Raw genomic sequence first — 17,847 nt, forward strand, 5'->3', positions numbered from 1 at the left:
TATTTCTTTGCTACAGATATCTAGGGTCAACAGCAGGTATCGAAAGTTTAGCAATCAGAATCGTGGCGTTCTAAATCAGTAAAACTTGAAAATGCGTTACGGAGAGCAACTAAGAAATGTTTAAAATCTCATATTTGTAATTATAATGTTCCTTTCTCCATTAACTCCGAGGCTTTAACAAGATTTTGTTGTGACAAACAATTCCCTCATTATCATTATCTTTAATAATCATGATTTTTTTTTTAAATTTAAAAAACTATTTTTAAAAAGTCTTTGTTTAATTTATATGCAATATTAAAAATAAATAAGATTAACAAAACATTTCATTGCTGTTGATGATAATTTTTACTATTCTATCTTATGGAGGAGTTCAACTGGGGGGAGATGTACAAAATTTCTTTATGATATTTCTGTATAGTTAATGTTTGTTGTTGCAGTTATTGTTGTTGTTATCATTTTGACTATGATTTCAGTTATACGTTTTTTTTTATAATGTATGATAAAGATGTTGTTCTTGTTTATGTTGTTGATCTGCTGCTGTCATACTAATCATTTGATTAGAAATTGGTGGTTCCTCGAAACCACTTGCGGGTGAATCTATTGTGGCGATAGTTGTTGGTAGTTGTGTTGTTATTGTTGTTGTAGTTAAAGTGCTGCTATTGTTGTTATCGATTGTTGTTGGCGGTGTTGTTGTTACTGTAATTATTGGTGTGTCATTGGTCTCATGATATCTACTCGAATAATAATTTATTTCATGATCTGAATAGACTTTTGTTGTTGCAATATTTGGTTGCATGAATGAAGTCTCTGCAATAATTGCTTCAATGTCAATATCGTCGTCATCATCATCAATATGATAATTATGCCTTAAGATGGTTGTTGGTAGTTGTTGTAGTAGTAGTGGTGTTGTTGTAGTTGTTGGTGTAGTTGGTGGTGGCGGCGTTATAAGTCTTTGGTTGTTGTTATTATTATACTGTAATAATGTTAATAAATCATTATGTGACATGGCGGCTGGTATTGTTCTTCCTGTTGCTGTTGGTTTTATTGTTTTATCAAAATGTTGCATTGGTATTGTATCAAAATTATGATCTAAGTCTGGTGCGGATAGTGTGGTTTGTAAAATGGCCTGATGCTATACCCAGATCTGTTCCCTTCGATCACGCGATCGCAATCAAAGCCTTTGCTAGCACCAATCCTCTTCGTCTGAATCGGAGTGGCGTGCATGAAGGCCACCCTTTGGCTTATAGCCATTCATAACGGGTGAGGGTAAAACTCTCCCCGTTCTGCCCATAGCTACCGCCTGCTCAAAGGACAAGGGTGCTACGTATTCCAGTCTGTAAATGGAGAGAATATTTTAAAGAAAGAAAGACAGAAAAATGGAAAACATTTTATAAGTATTATTTGCTTCTTAAAAAAACTTTCTAAATACATTTTAAAACATATATATATATATAATTTATTGCTTATTTTGTTTAGGTTTGTTACCTTTCTCTTTCATACTCCAACTCACGATCTCGTTCTCGTTCATATAACTCACGCTCTCGATCCCGATATTCATATCGTGGATCGATGCATAAGCGGTCCCTATAACGAGCGCGATCACGCTCACGTTCTCTACTACTATAATACAGATCTCTAGGGTCCCGCAACAGATCGCGGTGGTGTGGCAACGAGTGAACACTATGAGGTGTTGAATGATGTGTCTGCAACAAAAAAACCATAAACAAAATGCAAGTTTATCGAAATTATAAAAAAAATAAAACTCAAAATCTTTTGTTTTGTTGGTCTTTGTAAGAAACGGAACATGCTTGGTAGTAGTTGATGGTGATTAGGTAAATGGGTGGTGAATGGTTGTACGAATTTGTTAATGATACTGATCACTCGTATGTATGATTTTGTTTGGTTTGTGGTTTTAGGAGGTAGAAGTAAAATTGTGTGTTAATTTAAATATTAATTTTGTTATAATAATATTTTGTTATATTATATCATATATCTTTATATGCTATTGCCCGGTTTATTACTTTTTTAATTGTGTGCTTTAAGAAAGAAAATGATCCTTTTATATTTGTATTTTATGAATGTTTTCAATGTCGTTATGATTTAACTTAAGAAAATCTAAACGTTTAAATTAACCAATTCCTATAAAAATAAGCTGCAGGTAACATGCAGTCATCGATGATGATGAATTCATTCATTTTGCATGCACTTTGAAACTTTAGCAGTTCACGCGTTTCGTTAGGAGGTTTCAACGAGTAAATATTTTGTTTTAATTGTTTTGCTTAAAAGTGTTGCAGTACCGATATATCGAGGGAAATATTTAGTATTTGTTTTCTTTAATTTCGATTGCATTTTATGAAACTATTGTACAACTCGTATGACAGTGGATTCTATAACGTTTGCTGCTGGTATATAAAATCAAATTTAAATACTTATGTTCTTTCAAAACCGAATGTTCTCCAGCAAAAATAAAACGAAGTACTTCTAGAGGAAGAACATTTATCACCACTTCTAAAGTAGCACTAAGTGATTTTTTTTACCTTCTGTGGAAGCTCTGTTTAATGACTTCCGAAGAAGCGAAAATAATCTAATTCTATAAATGCTGAATATATATTTTTGTTGTTCTTGCACTTTTATCAGTTAAAAATTTTATTTTTAGACTTTTGTATTAAATGTGTCTATTTCCCTTATTAATGTTAATATTATTTAAGTCAAATTAGTTGTATTCTATAATATTACAATTTCACTTCCGAATAACTTCCAAAAAAGAGCATTAAAATTACTTCTTGAGAATGACTTCAGAAGTAGTGAATTTGGATTCAAATAAAAAGGCCATCTCACCTATTACAAGCCTGTGTTAAAATCGTCATATCTTCAGGTCTTTTTCAGTACGTCCATGGAGTAAATTCTACTTCTTTTTCGCTTCTTTGGAAGTTCTTTTTTGGTGGGTTCAGGTCGTCTTGTGTGGTCCTAACGGCTTCAATGATTTCGAAGATTGGTCATGAAAGAGGATTGTATTAAGATACCCCAGATTCAGATCTTTTATCGAGTTCTTTTGAGATTAAGCTACAAGGTTATCTAGGGACGATCGTTAATTGGGCAATTTCAATTCTCAGAATGTTGTCTGAGTTGAGTTAGGAAATTCGTGGAAATTGCTATTATTACGTGGGACTCGGAAGTCCAGATATATTCTTCTTACGATCGTAAATTTTCGGTTTATCTATTAGATAATGTGAGGATAATCCAACACAGAAACTTCTGGCGCTAAAAAATATTCTGGGTGGCACGTATCCATAATGTCCAATTTTCCATAAATCAAAATTAATTGAAAGAAAGGAGAGGTATGTTATGTTGGCTTTGATGGCCTATAATTTTTGGCTTATTAACATAGGTCTGTAACTTAATCTCGTGATCATGGTTCACATCACTTTCAAGTGAGATGCCCATACCCTTAAATCCCTCGTACAAAATGTCAAATGTTGTTAATTGTTGTTGTCCATATCATCCAATTTCGGTCAAAGGAACTTATCAAACATCGATCTACAATGCTATCCGTTGACAGCGATATCCAGTCTAACATCGTACCCAAAAATATGGGCAATTTCTGGTCGAACAACCTAATGTTTAAAATGGTGTCTTCTATTTTGGATGAAATTTCCAAGATTGGTACTATTGGATAGAAGCCAAATTTAAAAATTTACAGCTTTATCGATCAAGAACTGCCGGAGTTAGAGGGGATCAAGGTTGGACATTTTGTTCATGTAGGGTTTTTTCAAATGAGTGTAACTTTTCAGCTATAGCTAAAATTGTCCAAAGGCCTTTACGCAGAGAAAAAAGAAATATACACGCCTGGTACCAAATTGACACCAAACTGTTTATAATTTTTCAATAGCATCCGTTGTCAAAGTATATACATACGTACGACAACACTGTAATGTTGACAACATTGCAACAAATCGTTGTCGAAATCTAAATTTTATACACATTCGTTGTCTAAATGTTAACAAACGTAGTAGCTCACTATTGACAGACAATCCGTTGCCAATAGTGAGCTTACCACGTTTGTTAACATTTAGACAACGGATGTTGTTGCAATTTTTGCAATGTTGACAACGTTACGTTGTCAACATAACATAGTGTTGTCGTATGTATGTATACTTTGACAACGGATGTTATTGAAAAATTATAAACTCTTTGTTGTCAATTTGATACCAGGCGTATAAGTTTCCTTTTCCCTCTGTGTAGATATCCATTTCATAAATCCAAGTTGCCAGGTTAGCATTTTGAAGGCCTCGAAATTATTGTTATAGCTTGTGACTTTTTCTAGCCTTTTTTCCGTTTTCTTTAAAAGGCTAAAATTTTAGAATTTTTACTCCAGTTTTAAGAGCTTATGATAAGAATATTAAGAAAATTTTTCAGATTTAAAAAATGTATATTAAGTAGTATCATCTTCTGATTACAATTACCACTACGTGATAAAAGACAAAAAAAAAAAAAAAAAAAAAACAAACACGTGTCTCAAAGTTTTTTCCAAAGTCATGCACTTTTGTATATGCCCCCAAAAATTAGGGGTCTCGGTGGCATTTTTGCAAAAAAGGTAATTTTCTCAGGCTCATATCTTTCAAACCGTTCGGAATATTGATTTACTCTCTGAGGCTAAGTTGTAGTAGCTCTTGGCATAAAGAAAACAAATCGTGAACATATAGAATAATAAAAAAGTCGCCTTCATTTTTTTCACTTAATGTGGAAAGTTTTACATTGTGAAATTGCACTGTTTTTATTGACGACACCTGTACGTATACGTGTTAATGATTTATCGATATTACAAATATTAAGTATACGCCTAATTTAGAGAAGCACTTAAAGTATTTTTTTAACTCATAAAAAATCAAATCTTTTAAAGATTTTTTGTGATTTTGATCTTGAATGAATCGTTTATTTTTTTACAAATTCTGTGAGAATTTGTAATTTTGGCTCTAGTGCCATTCTAGAAGTTTCAAATTTCATAACTTTTATGTCAAGAAAAACACCTTTATCAATAAAAATCCATCAGATTTATTTTGTAAAATATAATCCTAACACTAACAACGTGTTCACATCCTAAAAAATATCTTCATCCATCGCGTACGTTATAAGAACCTTTTAAATTTAGCCAGTTATTGTTATTATGCCAATAAAACTAAATATTATCATATTCACTTGACAAATTATACTTACATGTGTTGGACTTGCATTTAATTTTGGAAAATTAATATTTGTTGGCTTTAGCTGCAGTGTCGATGGTTTACTTGGTGTCGGTGGTAGACGTCGACCTCCACCACGACGATGGTTTAAATTTGGGTAACTATGTTGGCCATGGGGTCCACCTAAGAGCGTGAGAGCGAGAAAAGAAAATACAAATGAAAAAACAATGTTCAAATTAAAATAAATAAATATTTGCCATGAATGAGAAAATATGCAAATATGTTGTTTTTTTTAATATTTTATAAATAATAGTATATGACATAAATTTGAATGAATTTATTAATAACACACATTTAATGTAGAGTTTTATTAGTTTAATACTGATAAATGTATATAGCATTTTGTTGTAGCTTGTGTGATTATTGTATTTAATGAAATCGCAGTTATACAAAAATTTAGACATCAATTAATTAAAAATTAAACAGTTAGAAAAAAGAGAGACAAAGTGCTCTAAAACCAAAGGAAAGAAAAAAATTACCAAATGATAGACATGCATGACATTTAATAAAAAAAATAATATTTTTTAAAACAATAAATTAAAAAAAAAGTAATTTTTTTGAAAATTATATTCAACTAAAGAAAGCCAAACTAATGGCCTTAAAAAAAGCCATACAAAATTATCTGTCCAAAAGAAATTTTAAAGAAACTAATTAAAACGAAAGTAATTCAACTAAAAAAAAACACAAATTTGTTAGTAACGCATAAACCCACTTAATAAAACGTTATGATGACATGTTATGACATGAGGGCGCACATTGACATTGACATAATTTTGTTAATTAAATGTTGACATTTTAGATGACATTTAACACATAACAAGACGACGATTGTAGTTTGTTTTTTAAGAGCGAGAGAAAGAGAAAACAAAACATATGTATGATAAAGATGGATTGATCAAAAACTTTTGAGATGATTTGTTGTTTTTAAAGCTATTTAAGTAAAATGAGAAATATGAGTCCTAAACGATAATGATGACTGCAACTGACTGAAGACTTTTGTTTAAACATGACACGATCAAAACTATTTTCAAACCAAAAAAAAAAAATGCATGACTCTAAGAAAAAGACAACAATGACTGTAACAAATGATGCTCTAAATTGTTGTTGTTTGATTAATTGACTTGATTCTAGTGTTTTATTGTTGTTGTAGTGAAATTGACAGCTAGTGTGGAATGATAACAGTCCTCAGAAGGACCAACATTTTCTAATACTGAAACAGTGTTTTAATGTAAGTTTCATTTAACAAAGCAAAAATTTAGTTAAATTTGATTTTTTCTAACACAAGTTGTAATTTAGAGCAATTTTTTTGTTCTGTAATTCCAAACTGATTAAAAGCTAAAAATAATATTGTTTTATATTGTTGTTGTTGTTATTTGTGGGTGATTGATTAGTCTGTCAAAGTGTTGTTGTTGTTTTAATATATATGAGAGAAAAAACAAGTTATACTGAGTATAATTGGCGAGAAAGAGAGATAGATATAGAGAAAGAGTATAACAGTGAAAAATTAATATAGAGAGTGTGTATAGAGAGTACCCATATCAATCCCATAGCCAAGTCTATCTCTTTCACGCATCTCCTGTAGTCTAGCAGGACTTGGTGATCGTGATCTTTGACATAGACTTGTTGTCCCATATGTGGGATAAGGCAGTTCAGGGCGTCTGGTGCGCGGTAAATGGCCACCATAACGTGAAGGTGAAGGCGAGCGGGCCGGACTTGTCGATGCTGACCATGAACCTGTTAGTTGGTATACATTAATATTTGAAAAAAAAAATAAAATAAACAATAATTGAAAAAAACGAACAACAACAAATAGGCAATAAATAATAGAGAAGGGGAAAAAAGTATATTGTAAATTTTCTTTTTCTTGAAATTTTTTTTTTTTTTTTGTAAAATTATTTATTTTTATGTAAAATATGGCAAAATATTTTTAGAAATATTATTATTTTTTTTAATATAATGAGCAATTTAAATTTAAATAAATTATAAATTAAAAAAAAAAATGGCTTAAAAAGCTTATTTACAAAAACAACGAAAGAGTTTTAAACAAAATCTAAGACATTAATTAAATATTAAAATGTTTTTATTATTAGTTTATATAAAAATTGTAAAAAATGTTTTTAAAATATTGTGTAAGTGTATGGTAAAAATATGTAAAAATAAATTTTGCCCCCCTCAGAAAATCACATAACAGCTTAATAAAACGAAATTAAAAAGACCCGTAGATTTATAATTGACCCTACTCTCCCTATATATGATAGACGGAATTCAACAATGGGGATTGATCCAATATTGATCCAACCTCCCATACAAAATTTTGAAAGTCCACAGAAACTAGTTTTATATAAATTTAAAATTTTCGAATATAATTGACCACATATAACATTTCTAACTGAAATTATGGAATTAAAATAAAATAAATTCGACAAAAAAAATACTTTTTGGACATTTTTTTTTAGAATTTTCCATTCTGTAGAGTATATTCCATAACTGAATCAAGCCTCCATTAAGCATCTAAGATATATGTAAGTATGGTCACCTTCTTTGATGGTGTGTATATAAGATTCGGTACAAAAGACAAATTTTTTAAAGGAGACCTTATATAGAGTCAATAATGATAATCATACGGCAGCAAAAAGTGGCCTATATTTGGATCCAAACATTTCCAGTCAATTCACACCTTCGGATTTTAAAACTAATATTAAACTCTAGGTTAAAAACAATCAATTGGATGTTTTAAAGTTTGTTTTTGTTGCGTTGATATTTTTGACCTGTTTTGATCTCGGTGCCATGGGTATCGATGTTTTTGACATTTTTAAACTTTATGATCTAAAAATGTATCTGATAAATCTCGAACGCCTAACACTATTTATTAATTAACAAATGGGAGATCGAAATAAAATGTTTAATATTATTATAAATTAACGTTTCTATAAATACATATGGGCAATTTCGTGTCAAGTGTACCAATTTTGAAAATCGATGTCTTCCGATTTAAATATAAACGTTATTAATTAAAGTAGGAGAGCAGCCACTTCCATATAAAAAATGAGTTTTAAACGTCGCATATCAGAGAAACTGCTATAATATTTGCGTGGACAACTCTAACATCCATATAAACACTTGGGTATAAAATGGGCGGTCTAGGTACAGTGGGTGTGGCACATAATAAAAAAAGTAATCCATTTTTTTAACCACTTTAGTAGTAATATGAATATTTAAGTCAGTTAGGTTAGGTTATGTGGATTGCTTGCTAGTTAGCGAGTTCACTTGGAGGCCTTGTGGCCAATTGTGATACCCTTGGTATTACCATTCTATTATGTTGAGGTAATGGCTTCCCCTCCCTAATTTCGTTGACTATTTGGTTCTTGCGGTCCCCGTGAAAACCAGTCGGTATTTCAAAACCGATCAAGTTTACTAGTAACACATCTCTAAGACAGTCCAGATCATGGAAAGAGCTGTATCTAAATATAGTAGTCTGGGCTCTTGAAAGGTTTGCGCTACAAACTTTTCAGAGTGAAAGCGAAGCTTAATGCGCGAAAACAGATCGCATCACTTGTAGCGCCCACTCTGACATCAGCCTAAGGCTTCTACAGTAGCTACAGAGTGGGCCAGAGCAGTATCGATATTCTGACCAACTGAGTTCCGTCTCTCTTAAAGCCCAGTCATCTATCAATTTTTATAGGGTCACCAGAAGAGTATGAATATCTCTTTGTGCAATAGTTAAATAAGTCTAGTAATGACCCTTTGGTTGCGCATTCATCAGATATTTCATTTCCCCGGTTGCCCTCATTTCCTGAACTCATATCAACTCAACGAGATATTGTGTCAATTGTGCCAATGATTGAATACAATTAAGAAGACATTTCGACTTAATAACATTGGAGTTAAGAGCCTTGATTTTCGAGATTCAATTCCCGGATCAATCACGCTACTATATCGTTGGCATATATCTCTGCCTGAAAGACACGTGCACGGTCAGGTAGTGGAAGAGATAGCAGAAGATTCAGTTGTTCGAAGAAGATTCACGATCTCGTGCCCTTTTCTGTCAGTGAACCATCAGTGTAGATTGAGATCACGTAGTCCCTTAGGTCTGTGTCCGCGGCCCAATCATACCTTGTCGGCAGCATTTATGTAAAAATGGGCGCACTAACAATAAGGGGCGTGATACCTCTCATGAGAATTAATTACAAAACTTCGAATATCTGGGAAACTATTCGATCTAGAATCTTCAAATTTTATACGAAAATCTTTTACACTCATGTGAGTGAAACTGGACGGACTAGCAATCGGACAATATGGTTATCGAGTTAATTAGATCAATTATGTCATAAAATATTAAATTTGCTTGATATGTTATGCTTTCTCCAATAAGTAAGCTACTTGTCAGCTACTACTTATTACATAGTAATCTGTATAATAAGAAGTATCCATTAAAAAGTATATAAAAGTTTAATGTATTCCAAGTAATGTATTTTCTTTTGTGCTGTATATTAAAAATAAATTTATTAAAATTTACAATAAGTTAAACAACAATTATTGACACTTTTATTAAACTTTTCCAAAAGTGGTTAAATAAAAACAATTGTTTGTTTTGATTTTCGATTTCATACAAACAACATTTAACAGTGTCATGCAATTGTTTTATTTATTTATTATTTTTTTTTTTTTTTTTTGTCATTTTAACATTTGTTGTTGTAGGTTTTCTGGTGTTTTATGTATATTGTTTATACAATAAATAAAAAAAATTTAAGAAAACAAATAAAAATTATAAAACTTATAATAAACCAAATACAATTAGCATGCCTTTCTTCTGTCTTGAAAAAAGTATAAAGTTTTTTCGTAAAATATTTATTTTGGAATTATAAAAAGCTTAAGGTAATAAAAAATAAAGTTTAAAAATTATATATAAAAAAGTATTTGAGTAATGAAGAAAATAAAAGAAAATTACATACCTCTTGGATAACGCGTATGATGACCGTAACCACGAGGATGACGGGTCTCCTTGACCATCTCTACAACATTAGATACAGTATCCGAAAACCCAATATCATGATGTTGATATGGATGGCCACGCCGTCTACTTGGACTAGGTGATCTGTAAGGAAATTTAAGGATACAAGTTTTTAAGAAAATTTTAGAAATATGGTAAACAACAAGATTTAATTACCTTAAACTAGGTGATCTTCTATGACCATTTTGATAAGCGTGTCCAGGATGTAAATGACCAGCATCGGCACCGGTTAATGATTCCTGAGATGGATGTCTGGGCGCATCCCGCAGTTCCAACATCTATATCAAGATTATTGTTTGTAAAATAAATTAAAGTTTAATTTTAATAATTTTTCTTTAAAAACAACTATAGGTTTAATGTAATAAACATTTGCAAATTACTTTTTTTTTTTTGTAAATTTAAATAAAAGTTACAAAACTTTAATAGGGGGGGTCTAGTATATAAATATTTGTTTTTTTTTTTTTTTTTTTGTTTAATAAAGGTTGGGATACAATGCAGGAGGGTTTTTAATAAAAATATTTAATATATATATTTTAAATGTATATTTTTATTATAAATATATATATGTAAGTATAGTTGTATGTATAATAAAATAAATAAATCACATTTAATTAAAACATTTTTAACATTTCTACTTAAAAATAGTAACTTTATGTTAAAGAAAAAAACCCCTACTAATAAACAATTCAATTCAAATCAAATCAATTTCAATTGTAAACTGTTTACTCTAATAAATTAATTTGAACACTCTAATTCTTAATTAAATTTTCAGTAATTATTCTTTTCAATTGTCATTAAAATTGTAATTTATTTTTGTTTTTGCAATTTGTCCTATATTTATGAAATATTTTTTAAACTAAATTTTTTATAAAGAAAAATTAATTAAAAAAAATAAAAACTAAAATATTTCTAAATAATTAAAAAAAAAACACATAAAAAAGTGCTACGTTTAATTTTAACTATTTCAACCAATTTTTACAAAAAATATATTTTAATTAAAATATTTTACTCATGCATTTTAGTAAATTTTTTGCTACATGATTTGCTCTATAAAATGGTGAATTACTTACCCCTGTTTGAATTTTAAAATTAAAATTAAAAATAAATTTACCAAAAATCTCAAAAATTTTAACACAAAATATGATATAATGATTGATTTTAATTATATACAGTGTTTTATGTACAGTGTGGTGCAAAAATGAATGTATGAATTTTACGTGTTGGTATTTTAACATTTACTAAATATTTGTTTTTCTAAACGAAGAAGTAAATATTTTCAAGTTTTACACGGTAGTTAGACGAGACGCGTATCACATTATTTTTTTGTTATTTAGGACACAGCAAACGTATATATTTTTATATGGTCTTAGGGGAGTTGAACAACGATTTTGAAGCACAATATACAATATATTATACATAGCATAGAACATTTATTACACATCTTGATTACAATAAATAATTGTCATTTAACCTGAATTTTATAAAACCTTAATAATAAAAGGAAGCTAAGAATAGTTTCAGTCTGTTATAAGAACTTTTTCGCCTTACAATTAAAGTTGAAAATGTACGATATTTAACATATCTTATCTCTGTCCTGCTATTTAATAGTAGTAATAGTATTTTTCTTCAATGATTATATATTATTTCATTCATCTCGCACACTCGACGCACTCACTACACGCAGAGAAAAAACATTAACCGACATGGTTGCAACAACTAAAGTATGTTCATCGTAACAGTATGTTATGGTTGTAAACAAATAATTGTTATTTTGATATGATACGAACAATATGTTTACGGTAAGTAAACATTTATATGTTCATTGAAATTATAAATTTTAGTATGATTCACTGAAACAGAATTATTTTTACATCAACTAAAGAATGGTAACTATGCAAACATATTAAGTTATTTATAATCGTTTAAGCTTGTAAATAACCGTTAAATTTTATATTACGATCTTTTTGAATCATAATATGATCATTTTTGATCAAGAAGCGAACTATATTTTGATCATATTATGATTACAACTGTATTTTATCATAATATGATAATTATAGTAGTATAATAATCAGCATATGGTTAGAGAACAACATTAAATCTAACCATAATATGTTGCTCTTAGAATATGGTTGCAGTAGTTATGGTTTTTCTGCGTGCTGCGATCAATATTCACATATCTGTCTCAAAGGATACAGAAATTTTTATACTTTCCGAAAAATGGAAAATTTTAACTTTTTCATGACGTTTAAAAAACTAAAATCGGATCTCAGATATTTGAGATGTAAATTTTTAAGTCCAAAAACAATTAAGTATAGGGGTTTTTTTGTGTTATGAACTGCTATACTAGACTTTGAACTGCAATAGGGCTCTTGTCACGCCGCGTGACAATAATAACTGAAACTGATTCTGTTATTGGGTTATATAGTCGACATTAGTTCAATGAAAGTTTCTGGATTAAGTGTTTTCAAGTGACAAACACTTTCGAAACTGGTCGATCGATACAATTAGAATCGGACCAAGTCCTTATAATCAAAACGACTTTTAGAATATATCGTTAAATCCCAATAATTTCAAATTTGAGATATTAAATAAGTAAGAAAGTATAGTCGAATTATCTCCAAAATTAAGACATGTAGTTTGATTAAAAGTTTTACATGGACAGACAGACAGACGGATATAATTTTTTGAGCCGATTGGTATACTTATAGACCATTTGTTAATTTTAATCAGAGCTTTGCTGATGTACCACTTTGGGTACATAATCGTGGCGTACCTTAGATGATGTGCATTTATTTAATTGTTCATCAAATGTACAACATTTTTAGTTATACTCGAATACGTGGATTTTCTGCAATTTGTAAGAATTAATAAACATGACTTTACCACCATATTTTTCATTCACTCAGAAGTAGGGTTCTATAAATCGCCTTTCGAATAATCAAACAATCCACTTTTTGTCGAAAACAATCAAAGGCGACTATTTTGTTCCAAAAAAGTCGATAACTCGACTATCGTCTATTGAAAACGTCCAATTTGTAAATAAAATCGAAAAATCGAAAATTTTATGTTTTTTCCAACAGTTTAAATTAAGTTAAATATTTTTATATTTTTAAGTTAAATATTAAATATTTTTATATATTATTTTTCCTTTCGGAAAAAGTCGAATTTTCATAAAACGAAAAAAGTGGACTTTTCATAAATCGTTTTTTGTTTCAACTACATAACCCTACTCAGAAGTTATGGTTCTATAGTTTAAACGAATAGCCGACTTTTCGACTTTTAGCATTTTTTGAAAAGTCGATTTTTAAACTTTTCGACTTTCGTCTTTAATTAAAAGTCGACTTTTCGGCTTTTAGTATTTTATAAATAGTCGACCTTTTGACTTTTTCCGACCTTTAGACTTTTTCGAATTTTCGAGTTTTTTCGACTTTTTCCGACTTAATTTCGACTTTTCGATTTTTCGACTATTTTCGACTTATTATCGACTTTTTTCGAATATTTTTTGACTTTTTTCGACAATTTTCGAGTTTTTCCGACTTTTTTCTAGTTTTTGACTTTTTTAACTTTTTTTCCGACTTTTCGACTTTTGACGACTTTTCGACTATTTTCGACTTTTTATCGACTTTTTTCGAATATTTTATTACTATTTATTTACAAAGTCGACTTTTCGACTTTTTTCATAGACGATAGTCGATTTATCGACTTTTTTGGAACAAAATAGTCGACTTTTTTTCGAATATTTTTTTTTTACTTTTTTCGACTATTTTCGATTTTTTCCGACTATTTTCGAGTTTTTGACTTTTTTCCGATTTTTTTAACTTTTTTTCCGACATTTGGACTTCTTCCGAGTTTTCGACTATTTTCGACTTTTTATCGACTATATTCAAATATTTTTTACTTTTTGACTTTTCGACTATTTTTCGACTATTTATTTACAAAGTCGACTTTTCGAATTTTTTTTTAGATGATAGTCGAGTCATCGACTTTTTTGGAACAAAATTTTTTTTCGACAAAAAGTCGATTGTTCGATTAATCAAAAGTCGATTTACTCAGAAGATCTTCATAAAATTTTCGAAGGAACTTTAGCAATATATTGAGTTACTCGTATATAGTACATCTATGAAAGTCGAATTTCTAGTTTAACTTGTCAAAGTATCATTTATTCAGTACTGTACAAAACAATTTGTATTAATTCTTTAAAAGAGTATGAAAGTCAGTTTTATCGATGTCGGATTTAACGATATAACTACCATAACATGACAGCAGTGTTCCAGAGAACTAGTTCTTAAAGTGCTGGCAATATTACTCATTCCAAAGCTGCTAATCAAGAATCTGAGATGGTTCTGTTTGCTTTTGTTCTAGAACCAGTTATTTTGGAAAAAAGTTCAAAATGTTTTCTGGTTTATATTTTACAAGTTTTCTTGAATGTATATTAAGTGAAAAACGATTAAACCGATCTCTTAGAATCTTCGTCTATTAAATAAATCTCGATTCTCAACAAAACTCTAAGGCCCGTTATCTCAAATTCCAGTTATCGTTTAGCCAGTAGATGTCTGTCAGTTAAAACAAAATTTTATAAGAAAGCTTTTAACTTAACGTTAGGATAAAAACTAACCAGACTTTGAGATAAAGGGAATAAATCTATATAAACTTAAAATAAGATCTAAAAATCCTATTAGATTTTAAACTATGAAATATAAAATAACTAATTTAAACGTGTGTCGTTAATGTTTTATTATTTAACATTAAACTACAACAAGCTCTATACGGTGTCAAAATTAAATTGAAAATAACTTTTTCGACTCCACTAAAAAAACTGATATGAGTCTATTGAAAAATTATATATACACAAAACTATAGCTTCGTTTCTAAGTTCTTTTTTTTTGGCAATTAAAAGGATTTTTTTTATACGAAACACAATTAAGAAATTAAACAACATTAAATTTTTCATTAGATGAATAATTACAATTAAGATAAGAAAACATAAAATACAGGACACACAGATATTAAGAGTAAGTAAGTAGTAGTACGATTATAGTATACATAGTTATAGTAAGTAACCACATCGATTTTTTTTTAATATTATTTTTTACACACACACACACTTATTATTGTTTAATTAATTAATTAGTTTAATATACGTTTTAAGAGGACTTTTAATATTGTTTTATTTTTAAAACATTTTTTTTTTGTGTTACCATTTGCTGTTTAATACAATTATTCACCTTTTTGTTTCTGAAATTTGAGAAAAATTATATAAATTTAAAATGTGAAAAATTTTTTTGGGGGGGAATTTTTTGGGATTTTGTTTCTGGTGAAGTGAAGTGTACAATGATGCGGAGTGTTCGATAAATGATTGTAATTTTGGATAATTAAAGTTTTTATTTAGGTATAAAAATGTTAGAGACATAAAACTGTGATGTACAGTAATCTTAGGTTATATGAATCGCTCACAATTTAACGAGTACTACTATCGAATGTTATTTGGGATATAGTGAAACCCCTAAAAGGGTCCAATTAAAACATAGTCAGCTTTGTGGTAGATACTGAGAGCATCCGGTACTCTTAGCAAATTTTGTAGGATTCTGTGTTCCTGTTAAAGTCAGAACTAGTGAACTATGTTTCCGAATGGTGGTTCCGCATATAGCGTTCGTGATTGTCCAAAGTTTGAGACGAGGTTTTCAGCTTTGTACAAAAGTGTCTGTAGTTTTAGTGTTTAAATATAGAAGATTGAGTCCATAAAACCGATCTAGTTGGACCCGATTTTTAGAAAATTACAGGCACAATAACCCAAACTTCGAAATTCCAATTGAGAAATGTTTAACTAAAAAATTATCTTCAATAGTACAACATGACGACTGATACATCACAATTAAATTCTTCAAACATTTTCAGAATCTATTACAAAACAAGTATGAAATTATAGTCGGGCGAGGCCGACCATATAATACCCTACACCTTTGACAAAAATATAATGTGATTTATTTGCCATAATAAAGCATTTAAATTGAATTGTAACTTGCCTCAGATATACATACTTAAGCCGTTCATTGTTGAATAAAATTGTGGACATTTAAGTGAAATTTTGATGGGTGCTTTTCATAGGGACTAGGGTCATATGAGGACCTATTATTATGGAATTCGTGAGGGTCATCAATTCTTGTATAGAACTTGGTTTTTGCAGCTTTTTTTCGAGATATGAGTATGTTAAACATAATTATGAACTTAAAAGCCCTATTCGGCGGGTTCAGTTGTATGGGGGCTAGGTGAAATAATGGACCGATGTAAACCATTTTAAACAGGCTTCGTTTACGGTACCATAAAAGATCAAGTGCCAAATTTCATTGAATTATCTCCAAAAATTGCGACCTGTAGTTTGATTACAAAGTTTAAAAGCCCTATTCGGGGGTTCAGTTGTATGGGGTCCGTCAGACGGACAGACGGACAGACGGAAGGACGGACGGACATAGCTAAATCGACTCAGAAAATGATTCTGAGCCGATTGGTATACTTTAAGGTGGGTATAGGACCAATATCATTGTGCGTTACAAAAATCAGCACAAACCCAATATACCCTCCCCACTGAAGTGGTGTAGGGTATAATGATCATGAACGATAATGGAAAAATCAAAATAATTCTTAAGGAGTATTAGTGACTAAATGATCTGATGTTAAAGTGTCATAATGAGTGATAAAGGGGTGAGAAAAGAGTGAGAGAGAGAGAAAAATATTACCTAACAGAACGTTTTCTCATTGTACTCCGACGAGCCAGTGTTGCCAAACTACCATGTTCAGCATCACCATTTGCATGACCATTATTTGCTAATAAATGCGTTTGTGAATTGGCAGCATCAGTACCATTTGGCTCATAACTGATGGAACCCTGACGCGATCCACCTTTATCGAGGGCAGCCATATCGAGCAAACAATCAAAGAATGATTGCTTCTAGGCGCAATCATAAATTGTTATTGTTTGATTTTTGTTATTTTTAATAAAGTTGTTTTTTTTTTTTTTGATATTTTGATGACATTATTGTAGACATTGTTGTTATTTATTAAAAATTTACAAAAATTTTAACGATTTTTTTTTCACATAGTGTTTGATTTTTAAGAGCATTATTTTGTACAGTGCATTTAATAGAAAATATTTCATTGTTAATTTTAGTTGTCAAGTGATGCGTGATTTTTTTTTTTATTTATTTGAATCCAAGTGATGAATTTTTGTTTTTGTAATTTTTGAGATTTTATGATTTTAAATTATTATTTTACAGAGTGTTGTTTTGAGATTTTGTTAACGCGTTCGTACCAAAAAAAAAGTTTATTGAATGAAGAAAAATAAACATGATTAATATGAGTAAAATTGTTGTTTTCGTTTTAAAAAAATTTTAAGTTTATAAAATTATATATAATTATGCTTAAAAATTGTATAAATTAACAAATATGTTTTTACGATTATGTATAAGAAAAAAGAAAGTAGCGTCTGTTTTAGTTTATAAATATTAAAGAAGAAATTTACAAAATTTTACAAAATAAAAGATTAGCTAGATACGTTTAAGTTTATATTATAAAATCTAATTTAGTTTAGTTGTTTGT

The 17,847-nt window shown here is 29.7% G+C and overlaps 1 protein-coding gene across 3 annotated transcripts in view; it reads right to left on the reverse strand.

Annotated features, from left to right (window-relative positions):
* Positions 1-1,068: 1,068 nt before the first annotated feature.
* Positions 1,069-17,847, reverse strand: part of LOC119601847 (voltage-dependent calcium channel type A subunit alpha-1) — a 139,591-nt gene continuing 122,812 nt past the window's right edge. For 2 of the 3 annotated variants that reach the window (XM_037953039.1, XM_037953037.1), the window contains exons 30-35: positions 10,408-10,529; positions 10,193-10,335; positions 6,774-6,974; positions 5,215-5,363; positions 1,486-1,703; positions 1,069-1,334 (exon numbers count right to left, since the gene is read on the reverse strand). In XM_037953039.1, the coding sequence (XP_037808967.1) occupies positions 1,184-1,334; positions 1,486-1,703; positions 5,215-5,363; positions 6,774-6,974; positions 10,193-10,335; positions 10,408-10,529 (984 nt within the window). In that variant the 3' untranslated portion in view covers positions 1,069-1,183. The remainder of the gene's footprint in view (positions 1,335-1,485; positions 1,704-5,214; positions 5,364-6,773; positions 6,975-10,192; positions 10,336-10,407; positions 10,530-17,847) is intronic. The other variant, XM_037953038.1, reaches the window with a different exon arrangement.

This window comes from Lucilia sericata, unplaced genomic scaffold, assembly GCF_015586225.1.
Source record: "Lucilia sericata isolate MDLA Ls3-8-SP2 unplaced genomic scaffold, ASM1558622v1 Contig000193F_arrow, whole genome shotgun sequence".
NCBI classification, from domain to species: domain Eukaryota; kingdom Metazoa; phylum Arthropoda; class Insecta; order Diptera; family Calliphoridae; genus Lucilia; species Lucilia sericata.